This window comes from Cervus canadensis, chromosome 4 (assembly GCF_019320065.1).
Source record: "Cervus canadensis isolate Bull #8, Minnesota chromosome 4, ASM1932006v1, whole genome shotgun sequence".
NCBI classification, from domain to species: Eukaryota; Metazoa; Chordata; class Mammalia; order Artiodactyla; family Cervidae; genus Cervus; species Cervus canadensis.
This window is the reverse complement of record NC_057389.1, coordinates 67,292,522-67,309,687: the sequence shown is the minus strand read 5'-3', so window position 1 is coordinate 67,309,687 and position 17,166 is coordinate 67,292,522. Positions and strand designations below refer to the sequence as shown.

The following is a 17,166-nucleotide window of genomic DNA, read 5'->3' as shown; positions in this document are numbered from 1 at the left end:
CATAAATGCACTGCTGACACAGATAATAAGATGCATATTCTCACATGTTTCATCATGGCCCTACCTTACTTAATCTATTTGGTAGGTTCTGAGAATGCACTTTGATGTTTATGATTCCTACATTTCCTACAAAATTCCATTACTTTTATATTGAAAAAAAATGATATTGATGAAAAGGTGTTGAGAATTTCAACCTTGATGCATTTTAAAACTTTTGTTTTATCCTCAAGATAAATGGAAAATCTATGATCAAAAGGTCAGGCATACCACTTCACAAGATAACCAATGATATCACACTCCAGTATCCTCTACTTTGGCCCTTTCTCTTTACCTATATCCGAAGTCTTATTTCTCAATATCTAGATCTTAATTCCCTGGTGGCTCAGATGGTAAAAGTGTCTGCCTACAATGTGGGATACCCAGGTTTGATTCCTGGGTCAGGGAGATCCCTTGAAGGAAATGGCAACCCACTCCTGTACTCTTGGAAAATCCCATGAACAGAGGAGCCTGGTAGGCTACAGTCCATGGGGTTGCAAAGAGTCAAAAAGGAGTGAGCGACTTCATTTTCTTTCTTTCTTTCTAGATCTTAATTGCCAAGGGAATTGCTATAAAATTCTTTCAGTTTCTGTTTAATGTGACTTCATCATTCTGGAGTGAATAATCAAAGTAAGAGTAATGCAGTGGACCAATGACAGCAGACTCCGTGGGTTCATCCTGGTAGGTTTTTCTGACCGACCTCAATTAGAGCTCATTCTCTTTGGGGTAATCTTGTTTCTTTACTTCATGACGCTCCTCGGCAACTCTACCATCATCCTTGTATCCCTCTTGGACTCTAAACTCCATTATCCCATGTACTTTTTCCTCTCCCATCTCTCCTTCCTGGACCTTTGCTTCACCAGCAGTATTATTCCTCAGCTTTTAGTCAACCTGGGGAGTTCAGATAAGTCTATCACATATGGTGGCTGTGTGGTTCAGCTCTATGTCTCCCTTGCCCTGGGATCCACGGAGTGTGTCCTTCTGGCTGTTATGTCCTATGACCGCTATGTTGCAGTCTGCCGTCCTCTACATTATGCCTTTGTCATGCACCCTCGGGTCTGTAACATCCTGGCCTCTATGGCGTGGCTCAGTGGGGTGACGACCACCCTTATACAGTCCACCCTCACCCTACAACTCCCTTTTTGTGGGAATCGCAAAGTGGATCATTTCTTCTGTGAAGTTCCTGTGCTCATCAAGTTGGCTTGTGTGGACACCACTTTCAACCAGGCAGAGCTCTTTGTGGCTAGTGTCTTATTCTTGGTGGTGCCGTTGTCACTCATCTTGATGTCCTATGGGAACATTGCTCAAGCAGTTCTGAAGATAAAGTCAGCCATTGGACGACGTAAAGCATTTAGGACCTGCTCCTCCCACCTGCTGGTTGTCATCATTTTCTATGGAACCATTATCTTCATGTATCTGCAGCCAGCCAAGAGTAGATCCAAGGACCAGGGAAAGTTTGTGTCCCTCTTCTACACTGTGGTGACGCCCATGCTTAACCCCCTTATTTATACCCTGAGAAATAAGGAAGTCAAAGCAGCACTGAAAAAAATTCTGGGGAAAACTTTATGATTTAGTGAGGCATGGCTGTCAAAAGTTATTTAAAAGAGCATTATTAAGACAGTAATTTAATGGAAGATGACTCAACAAATAATTCAGTTATGTTCATAAGTTAGTTTCCATAGAAAAATTTTAAACAAAGCTTGAAATTCTAAGCAGGATGAACTTGCGTTTGAATGCCCATTTCATGACAGAACAGCTGGGTGACCCAAACAATTTGCATAACCTTTACATCAGCTATAAATATAAGCTGGAATGAATGATACTGAGCAGCTTAAATTAAAATTAGATTATTCTAGGTATTTTATTGCTTATAAAGTTTATTCATAAATTTAATTTATTAGTCATAACTACATGGGTATTATACTTTTTCTTTTGCATGGATTGAAATATTTTGACAAATTACTCATGTCAGAAAGAACAAATCCTAAACATCCACAGTATTGTTCTTTCAGCTAACCATGGATTCCTGAATCCCTCAGGTTGTGGTTCCATTACACTGAGCTCATTATTGCTGTGCTTTCCACCTGTTTGACAATTTTCTGACTTTTTAGTGTTCTCTCCCTAGTAGATTTTTAAGAATGGCAACTATGCTATGACTGGATCAAAGTTTAAAGTAAAATCTGTACAAAGGTGACTTCCAGATGTGTGCTTCAGTATAGATATTTACTGTCTATATTTTCATGTTCAATTATGTATGTCACTTCTACACCTGGGTACATTAAAACAACCTCAGAATTAGTACATCAAAACTAATCAAAAGTTCTCTGGTTTTTTGGTTATTTTTTACTATTCTCAATATCACAAAATGGAACATACATCATCCCAACTCTGTCTCCTATTTCGTTTGCTGTTTGTAACTTATATACAATCTTATGGATTTTACCTTTTAGTTATCTCTCTGGTCTATCCACTTCTTTCCATTTTAATTTTCTACCACAAGTGTACTTCTAAGATGGCCTCCTTACTAGGCAGAAGATATTTATTTAATGAACTAATCATGTTTTCCATTATGTATGTTATTAGGTACATGCAATTTTTAACTCCTCATGAAACTTATATTTGTCTTATCTCCTTTATGAAGTACATTTGTTTATTAACAATTATTCAGGCATTGAGGACACAGATGTTAGCAGAACAGCATCCACCCTTGTAAAGGGTTTATATGCTAATCATCCAACTCAGTCAATTGATAGATTTTCACCGTGTGATGGTATCTCTTGTCAAACAATAGAAGTCAATGTTAGAGGGAGAAAAACCTCACTTTCATCAATTTGATTGTAAAATCAAATCTATCTCAATATAATATTAATGGCTACGTGTTTTTTTTTTTTAATTTGGATTTTTGGTATTAAGCTGATACAGTTGCAAAGCAACATTATCTAAGCAGTAGCACCTCACCTTGAAGAAGGAAGAATGAGTTTATACTGTTATTTGCTAAATCACAACTATTTTAATGTGTGTGTAAGAAAGGAAAGAATTCATGGGTGAATTTTAAAGGGTCTGACAGCTTATAATAGCCAAATAGTCTTCAAGTGGTATGTTTTTGGTGACAGAGAGGACATTTTTCTTTAAAATGATTAGAAGACTTACATGATATATACACAGATATAGCAAGATATAACTGGAAATAGAATGTTTTCCACTATATTGAGGAGGGTGCAAGCATCTCTGAAATCCAAGTAAACTGGAGCTTAATAATAGAAAAATGAAAAGGAAAACAAGCTTATGCAGCATAAGCCCTGACAGGTTTTTTTCTTTTTTTGGTAACATAAATGCCTGACTTAAGGTTTGATTGCTGAAGCACCCATTTCAGTGGTGAATCCACTTCACAGATGGCTATCTCTGACAAATTGTTGGCCATCTGACTTGATAAAGAGACAGGTCACCTCCACCCAATAAGGCTCTTTTGTTTTAGAGATCATAGGTCACTTCAACAACTGACCTTTTGGGCTGATGAGGACTTTTTCCTCTTTTGGCTTTCTTTCTTTCTTTGAAGTATAGTTGATATACAATGTCATGTTTGTTTCAGGTGTACAACATACTAATTCAATATATATATATATATATATATATATACACGTGTATATATTTGAATATTTCTGTTTTATAAATAAATGCTTGTATATCTTTTTTTTTTTCAGATTTCACATGTAAGTGATATCTCATATTTGCCTTTCTTTGGTTTGGGTACTTTAAATTTCTACTCTTGTGTTTTAAGTTCACCTACAAAGAATGAACTTAAGAAATCCTAGATTCCTGCTCATGATTTCAAAAAAGTCAGAACCCCAAGCCTGCTACTCTTCCCCCCAACACTATGTGGCCCCATGTGTGCTGGGTAACTGTTAAATTTTGTAAATAATAGAGCTTTATTTTTCAAAGTTTCCTGAAGGTTACTGCTGAAGGGTGTTTTGCAAGTATATAAGAACTACAATTTTGTCCAGCCACAACATTGATTATTGATAGTCTGACATCAGCACAAAACAGCTTAATAGGCAGGATGTAGAATTTGGAGATTGTTGGTAAGCATGATCAGACTTAGACAATCAAGGAAAAATGGGGACTCTTTGGTTTTGAATAAAAACAAAGCAGCAATTAATTTTGCTTCTACAGAACAATTAAAGTATTATATGAATATAGAAGAGAAATAAGAATAGACTTATTAACTAGTCTGCTCAAAAATGTAAAGTGGCATTTTACAATAGTGAGAACAGAGCAGTGTAATAATGCTTGACATTTGCTGTTCAGTTGTAACTCATTCTACAGCCACCTCGATATTGTGGGCCAACTACTTAAGAGATCTATTCTTGAGGTTATTTTTCTGAGTTGCTGTAATTTTTCTGAAATCTCTGTAATTGCCAAATTAGTATTTTTCCATTGTCCATGCAAACATTATAAAAGGGTTCAGTTCAGTTCAGTCACTCAGTCGTGTCCGACTCTTTGTGACGCCATGAACCACAGCACGCCAGGCCTCCCTGTCCATCACCAACTCCTGAGTCCACACAAACCCATGTCCATTGAGTCGGTGATGCCATCCAACCATCTCATCCTCTGTCGTCCCCTTCTCCTGCCTTCAATCTTTCCCAACCTCAGGGTCCTTTCAAATGAGTCAGCTCTTCACATCAGGTGGCCAAAATATTGGAGTTTCAGCTTCAACATCAGTCCTTCCAATGAACACCCAGGACTGATCTCCTTTAGGATGGACTGGTTGGATCTCCTTGCAGTCCAAGGGGCTCTCAAGAGTCTTCTCCAATACCACAGTTCAAAAGCATCAATTCTTCTGCACTCAGCTTTCTTTATAGTCTGACTCTCACAACCATGAGCACTGGAAAAACCATAACCTTGACTAGACAGACCTTTGTTGACAAACTAATGTCTCTGCTTTTTAATATGCTGTCTAGGTTGGTCATAACTTTCCTTCCAAGGAGTAAGTATCGTTTCATTTCCTGGTTGCAATCACCATCTTCACTGATTTTGGAGCCCCCCAAAATAAAGTCAGCCACTGTTTCCACTGTTTCCCCATCTATTTGCCATGAAGTGATGGGACCGGATACCATGATCTTTGTTTTCTGAATGTTGAGTTTTAAGCCAACATTTTCACTCTCCTCTTTCACTTTCATCAAGAGGCTCTTTAGTTCTTCTTCACATTCTGCCATAAGGGTGGTGTCATCTGCATATCTGAGGTTATTGATATTTCTCCTGGCAATCTTGATTCCAGCTTGTGCTTCCTCCAGCCCAGCATTTCTCATGATGTAGTCTGCATATAAGTTAAATAAGCAGGGTGACAATATACAGCCTTGACATACTCCTTTTCCTATTTGGAACCAGTCTGTTGTTCCATGTCCAGTTCTAACTGTTGCTTACTGACCTGCATACAGGTTTCTCAAGAGGCAGGTCAGGTGGTCTGGTATTCCCATCTCTTTCAGAATTTTCTACAGTTTATTGTGATCCACACAGTCAAAGGCTTTGGCACAGTCAATAAAGCAGAAACAGATGATTTTCTGGAACTCTCTTGCTTTTCAATGATCCAGCAGATGCTGGCAATTTGATCTCTGGTTCCTCTGACTTTTCTAAAACCAGTTTGAACATTTGGAAGTTCACGGTTCACATATTGCTGAAGCCTGGCTTGGAGAATTTTGAGCATTACTTTATGAGTATGTGAGATGAGTGCAATTGTGCGGTAGTTTGAACATTCTTTGACATTGTCTTTCTTTGGGATTGGAGTGGAAACTGACTTTTTCCAGTCCTGTGGTCACTGCTGAGCTTTCCAGATTTGCTGACATATTGAATGCAGCACTTTCACAGCATCATCTTTCAGGATGTGAAATAGCTCAACTGGAATTCTATCACCTCCACTAGCTTTGTTCGTAGTGATGCTTCCTAAGGCCCACTTGACTTCACATTCCAGGAAGTCTGGCTCTAGGTGAGTGTGAGTGATCATACCATCATGATTATCTGGGTCATGAAGATCTTTTTTGTACAGTTTTTCTGTGTATTCCTGCTACCTCTTCTAATATCTTCTGCTTCTGTTAGGTCAATACCATTTCTGTCCTTTATTGAACCCATCTTTGTGAAATGTTCCCTTGGTATCTCTAATTTTCTTGAAGAGATCTCTAGTCTTTCCCATTCTATTGTTTTCCTCTATTTCTTTGCATTGATCACTGAGGAAGGCTTTCTTATCTCTCCTTGCTATTCTTTGGAACTCTGAATTCAGATGGGTATATCTTTCCTTTTCTCCTTTGTTTTTCACTTCTCTTCTTTCCACAGCTACTTAGGATAAATTTAATTGGCAAGTGTTTTGGAAAGTGCCAAGGTAAGTTCCCGGTGTTCATGTTAGTTGCTCAGTTGTGAACTATTCTTTGTGACCCCATGGAATATAGCGTGCCAGGCTCCTCTGCCCATGGAATTCTCCAGGCAAGAATACTGGAGTGGGTAGCCATTTCCTTCTCCAAGAGATCTTCCCAACACAGTGGTTGAACCTGGGTCTTCCACTTTGCAGGCAGATTTTTTACCTCTGAGCCATCAGGGAAGTTCCTGGTATCTTACCACATAAATCCTTAGGTGATATTAACAAATGATGATCACAGGGCATTTTTTCATGATCATATCCTGGAATCTTCCGTTATGGACATTTTAATGTGCAACACATTTTCCATAGAGGGAAAATGGTAATTTTCTTATCCTTCTGGGGACGTTCTGAGGCCATATTAACAGCCTTTTTTTTTTTTTTTTCCCTAGTATAAACCAACTCCTAAAGGAGGAAATAAGTCACTGGGGTTTTACCCTTTCAAGTTCATTCTTTTCAGAATTGGAATCAGCAGCGATCTCTCATTTTCTTCTGGCGTGTTTCTATGCAAACCCCAGCATCTAGTTTAGAAACTATTTACTTTTTCATTATTTGCAACTGGCATTTCCCTATTGTACCACAGACTGCATGAGAAAGAGAAACAGCTTTCTGAGCTGTTGCAGAGAGATTCAGTTCCAGAGAAGTAGCTTTCTAGCCATTGTGATATTTCTTACTCATAACTGAGGGTCAAAACTCATTCGTATAGTAAACTCCCAAAGATAGCTTCAGTATTCTTGCATACTCTTCCAGGTTAGGAAGAAAGATTAGGTATTATCTTTGTGGGCATACTGACATTAGTTTAGTTGGTACTCAGTGACAGGGCTTTTCAACAGCCTGAATGTTTCCTTTTCTCAGAACCTTACATTTGGTTCCTAGCTAGCACTGTCTTGAACAGTTCCTGTGGCTCTGGGACCTTAATCAGGAATACCTTTATATTTCCTCTCAAGACACAGGCACCTGGAAATACTGTGGACAAAGAAGTAACTCCTGAAGCTAGAATTCATGCTGTCAGCCTGAAACAGGTATGTTGACAGATGGTACCTGCTGTGGTCATCATAGTCTGGTTGTATGTTTTACTGCATGTAAAGCAAGCTATGAAAACAAAGAAACTCATCTGGCTCAGATGGTAAAGCATCTGCCTGCAATGCAGGAGACCTGGGTTCACTCCCTGGGTTGGCAAGATCCCCTAGAGCAGGGAATTGTAACCCACTCCAGTATTCTTGCCTGGAGGATTCCGTGGCAGAGGAGGGCCTGGTGGGCTACAGTCCATGAGATCGCAGAGTCAGACAAGATTTAGCAACTAACACTTTCACTTTCTTTTCAGAATTGAGAAGTCTCTGGATTTCTAATTGTACTTTCATGTTGTATTTGACTACTTCAAAAACATTTTTCCTCATAAAATTGACTGGACTTCTTCCTTCCTCCCCGGCTCCTTTCCTTCCTTTCTTCCTTTTTTTTTTTTGATGCTCAATATCACCTCTGCTCAAAGTCAGCAAAAAATGAGTTTAAAATCGATCATTCCTGATCTTTTTATATTCTTCAAAATGAAAAAAAATGACCTTTTGACCCAAATATTTTTGCACTTGATACACATTTGTGAAGCATCTAGTCAAAGTCTAGAGACAATCTCATTTACCTAAAAGGGAATTAAGTCAGTATACACATTATCTGCTTAACCAACTGATATTACTTGTAAGTACAAATACATTTCCAGAAATTCATTTCTAAAAGATTAATATGTGCCTCACTTCTTCACTTACCACCCTGCTGCCCCTTTATTTAACAGCAATCTCAGTCTCCTAATTTCCTCTGGATTGACCCCATAGACAATTAAAATGCTTGTTTTTTATATCAGAATACTGCCCTCTCTCATGATACATCCCATTTCTCTTCTTTCTATTGAAAGGACATTTGAACCCAATTTTTAAAGTATTTTAGTTAGTGGAAAGTATTTGTGATGTTTAGCCTAGAGTTATCCCTATCCTATGTGGATGAGAACGTTTTGTTTAGTATATTTACATATAAAATTTAATTTTTTTTATTTTTTGTTGTTGGATTTTAGAAATGTAAAAAGAGTTTACCAAAATTGAGTAGAAGATTGAATGAGTCATAGCAACTTTTATATACTGGAAAGTATTTTAAGGAGAATAATAGTTCATGGGCTAAAAAGTAGGACAAAATTTGGACTCACACCCTATAATCACAGAGTGAAATAATGGATGCCAGACTACTTTCAAAGAGAAAAAACTTTCAGTGTTAGAGAAGCACAATATGAGAGTTTAAAACATTTAATACAGATGGTATTTCTAATGACTCAATCAAGAGAAACAAATTGGGGATATACACTAGAGATGAAGTCTCAGCAGATAGCAGGTTCTTGAGGGATGGAGGAGCTCCAGGTACGTGTGAGGTGCTATGTGTATGTCCAGCACAAAGAGGAGGAGCTCTCAATGCTTATGTTATAGTCAGGATAGACTCTCTGTAATATGAAAACATCCAGAAGTTTTCTATACTTTAGTTATCCTGGAGGTACACCCAAGACAACGTGAATTATGAATATCTCATTTCCTGAGGGTGAAAATACCCTGTAGATGGTTGTGTAAGGCAGATGGGTTGGGCTGCAGGTAACAACATTGACTGGGTGACAATTCAAGACAACACTGATTATGTCATTTTCTGAGGGTAGCACAAATAATCAGTGGTCTTAAAGGTGGTAGCATCTGTTGGAATACAAGAGGGCATTATCTTCAAGGGTTTAGAGAACTGTCCCATGGGATGTCCCTTGTCACGGTGGATTGGTTCAAAACAAAGGGACCAAGAGTGCCCATGTTAGGAGGCAGCTATCAAATCCAAAAGTTAGTTTCATACAATGATTTAAGGCCCATACCATAGCATGTGGGGAGCCCAAGGAAGAGTGGGTTGCACAGAAAGAAGAAACATAACTGCAGAGCAGACAGTCAACATTAGCAGGGGGAGCTGGAGGGGAAGTCTGGCTGAAACTTGAGAGATACTCCTTAGGTATTGGTGGAAGGAATGATTATTAGCACGATTTATTTAGTCCCAATTACACAGCCTGGTTCTTCACATGATATTGCTTGCATGCTCAGTCATGCCCTATTCTTTGTGACCCCATGTCCTGTAGACTGACAGGCTCCTTTGTCCATGGAATTTTTCAGGTAAGAATACTGGAGTGGGTTGCCATTTTCTACTCCAGGGGATCTATCCAAGCCAGGGATTGAACCCAAATCTCCTATGTCTCCTGAATTGGCAGGCAGATTCTTTACCACTGCGCCACCTGGGAATCAGAAATGTGTCTTTGTTTACAAGTATATTTCCACTTTAATTAAAAGTTTTAATGATGGTATTTTGCACAACAGATGATCAGCAGTTTTATAATAAAGCATAAAAATTGTTTACAATCTAGCCTCCATTTGCTGTTTTGTATGAAAATTTCTTTGTGAAATATAATTTAGGCAGCAACCGTTATACATTTTCCTGATGTTTTTCACATGATTCAGCCAGTCCCTCTTTTAAAAACTACTGTTGATTCGAATCATTTGTTTTGTAGCTACAGGTTGTCTTAAATTCTTAGAGAGTGAGGAGGAGTACATTTTACTTCCCAAACATTTACCTTGTTTCTTGGAGAAATTCTTCTTCAAGTATATATGTTCTTCATGTAACTTTTGTCTCTTAGAGACCTTTACTTCATTGTTTTTCTTTGTCATTGATTTTTGTTGTTGTTGCATTTTATTTTGAAAAACATAAATCTTAGGCTTCCCTGGTAGCTCAGCTGGTAAAGAAAGGCACCTGCAGTGCAGGAGATCCCAGTTTATTCCTGGGTCCAGAAGATCCACTGGTGAAGGGACAGGCTACCCACTCCAGTATTCTTGGGCTTACCTGGTGGCTCAGTTGGTAAAGAATCAGCCTGCAATGTGGGAGACCTGGGTTCGATTCCTGAGTTGGGAAGATCCCCTGGAGAAGGGAACAGCTACCCAATCCAGTATTCTGGCCTGGAGAATTTCATGGACTGTAGAATTCATGGTAGAGAAGGAAATGGCAACCCACTCCAGTATTCTTGTCTGGAGAATCCCAGGGACAGAGGAGCCTGGTGGGCTTCTGTCTATGGGGTCACACAGAGTTGGACATGACTGAAGTGATTTAGCAGCAGTAGCAGAGTCCATGGGGTCGCAAAGAGTCCAACTCGACTGAACAACTTTCACTTTCAAACGCTAGGTTCCGTGTTTTATACTTCTTACATATCCATCATCTTTTGATGTATACAGTGATCTAGACTTGTCTTTTCCCAAATACAGCAGAATCATTTTGTCTTGTATTTTCCATCTTCCCACCCCAGCCCCTGGTGCTATTTTAGTGGTATTTTTAGAATATTAGAGGGAAAATTAAATGTTGGTAATTTAGAATTTGTGTTCTGTCCTTCAATCGTTTGATGGGAAAGTACAGAGGGCATCTTGAATGTTCACTCAAGATATATAGTTTTCAGTCATTTCTTCCCTTAATGTAATCTCTACTCTGGAACATGCCCAGCTCAACTTGATATTTGACCCTGTCACTCAATTATGAAACTAGCTAATCTTTCCAGATATGCAGCCATCCCTTATATCGGCTATACTTTCAGTACGATATACATTTTCATGACCCTCTATATTTTATACTTTGTTTGTCCAAGATGAGACCTACATAGAATGGTGCTTAGTGAAGACAGTTTCACTCTCTGTTCATGTGATTTTGTTAAATTTCAACATATCAGGCACATAATATGTGGAATACATAATATAGGTTTATAAGCATTTCATAACTTTTAGAACTGTTCCTGCTTAGAATAGTATTCACTTTCTATTTTCTGCCATTTGTGTTTAAGCTACTAGTTTTAAAGAGAGAAGTGGAAATACTGCATTCATGGTCAATATTTACATCTTAAAAATGTTTTTCACAACTTGTTTTGAAACTTTCATGTTTAGTAATGCATAATGTGTTCTTAATGAGCAATAAAGATATTTTACTTGCTCAGAAAAATACTGTTACTTAATGAGTCCAAGTCAGTGATATCTATCATTGGAATTAATTGCTTCCTGTGAACTTAGCAATGTACATTTGGAAGGTGTTTGGACACTGCTGCTGTTCCCTGTAAGTCCACTCATTCATGTTTATTGTGAAGTTTTTAAAGGTTCATATGAAAGAAAATGTAAACTGAAGTAGTAATTGTTTACTATGCAAATAAAAAGTCAATGAATTGGAATATTGCCAGTGAAGTGGAAGGTAGACATTTTGGAGGGCACTGATCTGAAGTGATAGAGAACTAATAATAGTTAATACTGCATAATATCTACTAAAAATATTTGAAAAGGGATCATTTGCTTTAGTATTAAACATAAAGTTTATGGTATTTCCTACTAAGAAAGGATGAGAAAAAGATGAAATAGATAAGTCAGAGTGCTTCAATTTTGTAGTTACAAGACTGGGATAGAGTTCATAAAAATCAAGAAGAGGGCCATGTGTGGATTTGATCCCTAGTTATGACATTACATGGAGAAGGCAATGGCAACCCACTCCAGGACTCTTGCCTGGAAAATCCCATGGACGGAGGAGTCTGGTAGGCAGCAGTCCATAGGGTCGCTAACAGTCAGACGCGACTGAGCAACTTCACTTTCACTTTTCACTTTCATGCATTGGAGAAGGAAATGGCAACCCACTCCAGTGTTCTTGCCTGGAAAAGCCCATGGACGGAGGAGCCTGGTGGGATACAATCCATCGGGTCGCTAAGAGTCGGACACAACTAAGCGACTTCACTTTTCACTTTATGACATTACAATCCACTTTTTCAGCCTCATGCTTTTGATAAAGCCATGTTCAAATAGATAGCGGAGCCATATATGTTTGAGACATCTCTAATTTGAGGGAAGGTTGGTAAGTTCTGATCATTCATTTGGTAGTGATATCTACTATCTACTAGTTGACTAAAGATATATTAGTTTCCCTAGGGAAAAAGAAAGAGGTATAATATGGTGGATATAATATGAGTGAACTGCTGAATAATTTTTGAAAGGCTACTTTGTGCTGACCACTCTAAGGGTTAGAGACAGAAAAGTCATATTTTATATGACTCCTGGCCTCATGAATCTCACAAACTGTTGTGAGTAGACACATATACCACTTAGTCAAATGCAAAAATATATTTATCCATTATCAAGTTTCCCAGATAGTTAAAAACAAAGTTTTTTTTGGAGTGTATGGTAGTAAAGTATGCTTGCTACCATAAGGATAATAAAGAATGTTTATTTACCCTTAATAACTTGCTTTCAAAATATGAATTACGTTTTGCACTCACACTTTGAGTTGATAACAAATGTGCACATGATTATAGGAAAAAGAAATAAAAAATCATATGGCTAGCATTTCATTTCCTAAAGACTTTTTGGAGCCTGGAGGATCCTGGGTCTCTGAAAAAAAGAGAATGAGCAATTTTTCAAAAGCACATAAACAAACACTAGGGAAAGAAAAAGAAAGATAAGTAAGAGTATAGAATTAACTGGTTGATCATAAGAAATAGATTCATATGTTGCCTTAAATACTAAATACATATGCTCTTTTGACTGAGCATATAGCTCTGAGTAGTTGAGTTTTAATTAATACCAGTCTCATCTGGTATATTTAAAAATTACATAATGTTACAACTAATTCCACTCTTTTGGTGTGATGAAAAATGGCCTTATTCTCACTTTATTGAAAGTTGCTTTAATAAACCTGCTTTTTTCTCTAGTTGAAATTAACTGAGTAACTGAGTTTCCCCTTCATGTGACTAGAGAGATATCAATATAAAGGGGGTACATTTGGTTGGATGGAAATGATAATAAAATTAATTTCCTAAAACAGATGATGGTGCTTCTTTTTTACAGCTTCATTGAGGTAGAACTGATATATAAGTAAATTCACAATTTATTTAACATATATAAGTTCATGTGCCCGGACATATGTGTGGACCCATGATACAGTCACCACAATCTAGGTAATACATTTATACGTCTTCTCCGAAAGTTTCCTTGTGTTCTTTTGCTTTTTGTGTGACTGTGTGGTAGGAACACATAACACGATTTACCCTGGTACCAAATGTTAAGTACATGATATAATATTGTTAATTATAAGCAATATGTTGGACATCAGCTCTTTAGAACTTATATTGTATAGCTGCAATTTTTAAACCATTGAGCACCTCCCTGTTTCCTCCTCCTCCCATCCTCTGGCCAGCACCATTTTATGTTTCTATACGGCTAACTGTTTTACATGTTACACATAAGAGGGGTGTTTGTCCATTTGTGTCTGACCTATTTTACATAGTATACTGTCCTCAAAGTACATCCATGTTGTTGCACATTGTAAGACTTGTTTCCTTTTTAAGGCTAAATAATATTTCATCAATATTCTAATAATACTCCATTAATTAAAGTTGACTAAAATACCATAAGGGGCTTCCCAGGTGGCACTAGTGGTAAAGAACCTGCCTGCCAGTGCAGGAGGTGTAAGACACACAGGAAGCTCCCCTGGAGGAGGGCGTGGCAACCCCGCCAGCATTCTTGCCTGGAGGATTCCCAAGGACAGAGGAGCCTGGCAGGCTACAGTCCATGGGGTCGCACAGAGTCAGACACAACTGAACGGACTTAGCACGCATGCACGGAATATACTGTATCTTCTTTATTTATTTATAATATTTTATCAATATGCTAATAATACTCCATTAGTTAAAGTTGAATAATATATCATATCTTTCTCCCATTATTAGATGGACACTTAGGTTGGCTGTTGTGAATAATGCTGCAATAAACACAGGAATGAAGTTATCACTTAAAGATCCAAATTTCTATTCTTTTGGGTGTATACCCAGAAGTGGGAATGTTGGACCGTATGATAGTTATAATATTTTGAGGAACATTGATTCTGTTTTTCATTCCCACTAATACTGTACAAGGATTCTAATTTCTCCATAATCTTTCCAACATTTGTTGTCATCTGTTTTTTTTTTTTTTTTGATAACAGCCATCCTTACAGGTATGAGGTGATATCTCATTGTGGGTTTATTTGCATTACCCTGATGATTAGTGATGTTGAACACTTTTTCATATGCTTACTGGACATTTGTATGTCTTGTTTTGAGAAATGTCTGTTCAAGTTCTTTGTTCACTTTTTTTGGTCATCTCTTTTGTTGTTGTTGTTGTAGACATTTGAATCTCTTACATTTCTTGGATGTTATGTATAATTTTATATATTTTCTCCCCTTCCAGAGATTTTTGCTTTTGTTGCCTGTGGTTTGGTCTTATGTCTTTAAAATCATCGCCAAGACCAATACCCTCAAGGTTTTCCTCCATGTTTTTTCTAGGAGTTTCAGTTTCAGATTATACATTCAAATCTTTAATCTAAGTTGATTTATGTATATGGTGTAAGCTAGGGGTTCAATTTTATTCTTTAGCATATGGATATTCAGTTTTCCCCGAACTGCTTATTGAAGAGACTGCCCTTTCTACGTTGTGTATTCCTGGTCTCTTTGTTGAAGATGACTTGTTTACATGCAAGCATTTATCTCTAGGTTCTCTATCCTGCTCCATCGATCTACACGTTTACCTTCATGCCAATACAATACTGTTTTAATTACTATAGCTTGATCATTAAAAAAAAATCTGTTCTTTTCTATCTTGCAGAGCATCAGAAGACACCTATACCATTGAGAGAGTATGCACTGTATTTATTTAGAATGCACACAATAGGAAAAAAGATATGAGGTCTAGGCATTTCACATATAACTTTGGGGAGAGATGACATTGTCATTTATCTGACCTTATGTAATATATAATCTTCCTCAGCTATGACTTAACTTTCTGGAACATACTTTGCACTTGGGGATGGTGAAGAGCACCAATGAGGGAAACATAACAGGTTTTATCCTGTTAGGGTTTTCTGATTATCCTCAGTTACAGACGGCTCTCTTTGTGGTCATCTTGATCTTATATTTACTAACCATTTTGGGGAACACCACCATCATTCTGATATCTCATCTGGAACCCAAACTTCATACACCAATGTATTTTTTCCTTTCTCATCTCTCTTTCCTGGACCTCTGCTTTACTAGCAGTGTTATTCCTCAGCTCCTGGTAAACTTGCAGGATCCCATGAAAACCATTACCTATGGTGGCTGCATGGTTCAGCTCTATGTCTCTCTTGCTCTTGGATCTACTGAGTGTGTCCTTCTGGCTGTGATGTCCTATGATCGCTATGTGGCCATCTGCCGTCCCCTCCACTATGCTCTCCTGATACATCCTCATCTTTGCATGGCCCTGACATCTTTAGCATGGCTTAGTGGGGTGGCCACCACCCTGGTACAGTCCACTCTCACCCTGCAGCTACCTTTATGTGGGCATCACCAAGTGGATCATTTTATCTGCGAAGTCCCTGTACTTATCAAGTTGGCTTGTGTGGATACCACCTTCAATGAGGCTGAGCTCTTTGTGGCTAGTATCCTCTTCCTTGTTGTGCCTATCTCCTTCATCCTAGTCTCCTATGGTTACATTACCCAAGCAGTTTTGAAGATCAAATCAGCTACTGGAAGAAAGAAAGTTTTTGGGACCTGTTCCTCCCATGTGACAGCTGTCATCATGTTCTATGGAACCATCATGTTCATGTACCTGCAGTCAGCCAAAAGTACATACAAAGATCAGGGAAAGTTTGTCTCTCTCTTCTACACAGTGGTGATCCCCATGCTGAATCCTCTTATTTATACTCTGAGGAACAAAGAGGTCAAGGAAGCACTAAGAAAAGTTCTAAGGAAGATTCTGGTAATAAAGTTTACATGATTGTCAAAAAATTGTTTAAAGCACTACTATGATAAACACCGAATTTTTGTGGTTAAAGAAAATCACATAATGTTTTAAAACTATTTTTTCCCATTTCCTTTTGATTAATTTCTTCTAAAACATTCTGTAATATACTATGGAATGTATGTGTCTAGTCCCAACCTTACAAATACACAGTAGTAACATAAATCCTTTGGCTCATGTCTTTTCTCCAAAATATATTATATATGCAGCATTTGAGGTTTAATTAGATATTTTATAAGAAATATATTTCTTGAAAATATTCAAGAAATATTTTAAATTAGCCATTTAAAAATTTTTGAATAATATATTCAATCTCTTACCCTTTATGTTTCTCTAGATAGATGTATGGCTTACTTTTTTGCAAGGATGTATCTAAGATGGATGAACCATGGGCAAGCTGTCATAAAGCAAATTCTTTTACTTCACCTATACTCTATCCACTTAAAATGTGGTAGACATATACAGAGTTGCATAAATAGCATGAAGACAAAAGCCACACATTAAAGGTGGAGAATAAAGCAGAAGCAGAAACTTGATTTTATTATGTTGTAGTTGAACCAACTGAACCACTTTGAACTAACATCGGACTCTGATTCCTAAGAAAAAGCATAGCCATGGACTATTCTACAGATTGCAAAGCCATATAAAGAAAAACACTATTGTTGTTAGTATAACCATGCACTTCTTAATGTTGTTGTTGATTATTTCACTTTTTAAAATATACAATAATATATTTTCTTTTTTTACATTTAGACCCCTACAGTTCATATATATAAACATATTTTTATAATTTGGAAACTCATTTTCCAGATGAAAGCTTAACAAAACTCATTTTATTATTTATGC

The 17,166-nt window shown here is 37.5% G+C and overlaps 2 protein-coding genes across 2 annotated transcripts; both read left to right on the top strand.

Moving 5' to 3' along the window:
- The first annotated feature begins 672 nt into the window (after nt 1-672).
- Nucleotides 673-1,605, top strand: LOC122439263 (olfactory receptor 2G2-like). Its single transcript, XM_043464353.1, has one exon. The coding sequence runs from the start codon at nt 676-678 to the stop codon at nt 1,603-1,605; it is 930 nt and encodes a 309-aa protein (XP_043320288.1). The 5' UTR covers nt 673-675.
- Nucleotides 1,606-15,348: 13,743 nt separating this feature from the next.
- On the top strand, nt 15,349-16,296 carry LOC122439262 (olfactory receptor 2G2-like). The gene has a single exon (XM_043464352.1). It carries the CDS (start codon nt 15,349-15,351, stop codon nt 16,294-16,296), a length of 948 nt encoding a protein of 315 aa, XP_043320287.1.
- The last annotated feature ends 870 nt before the right edge of the window (nt 16,297-17,166 follow it).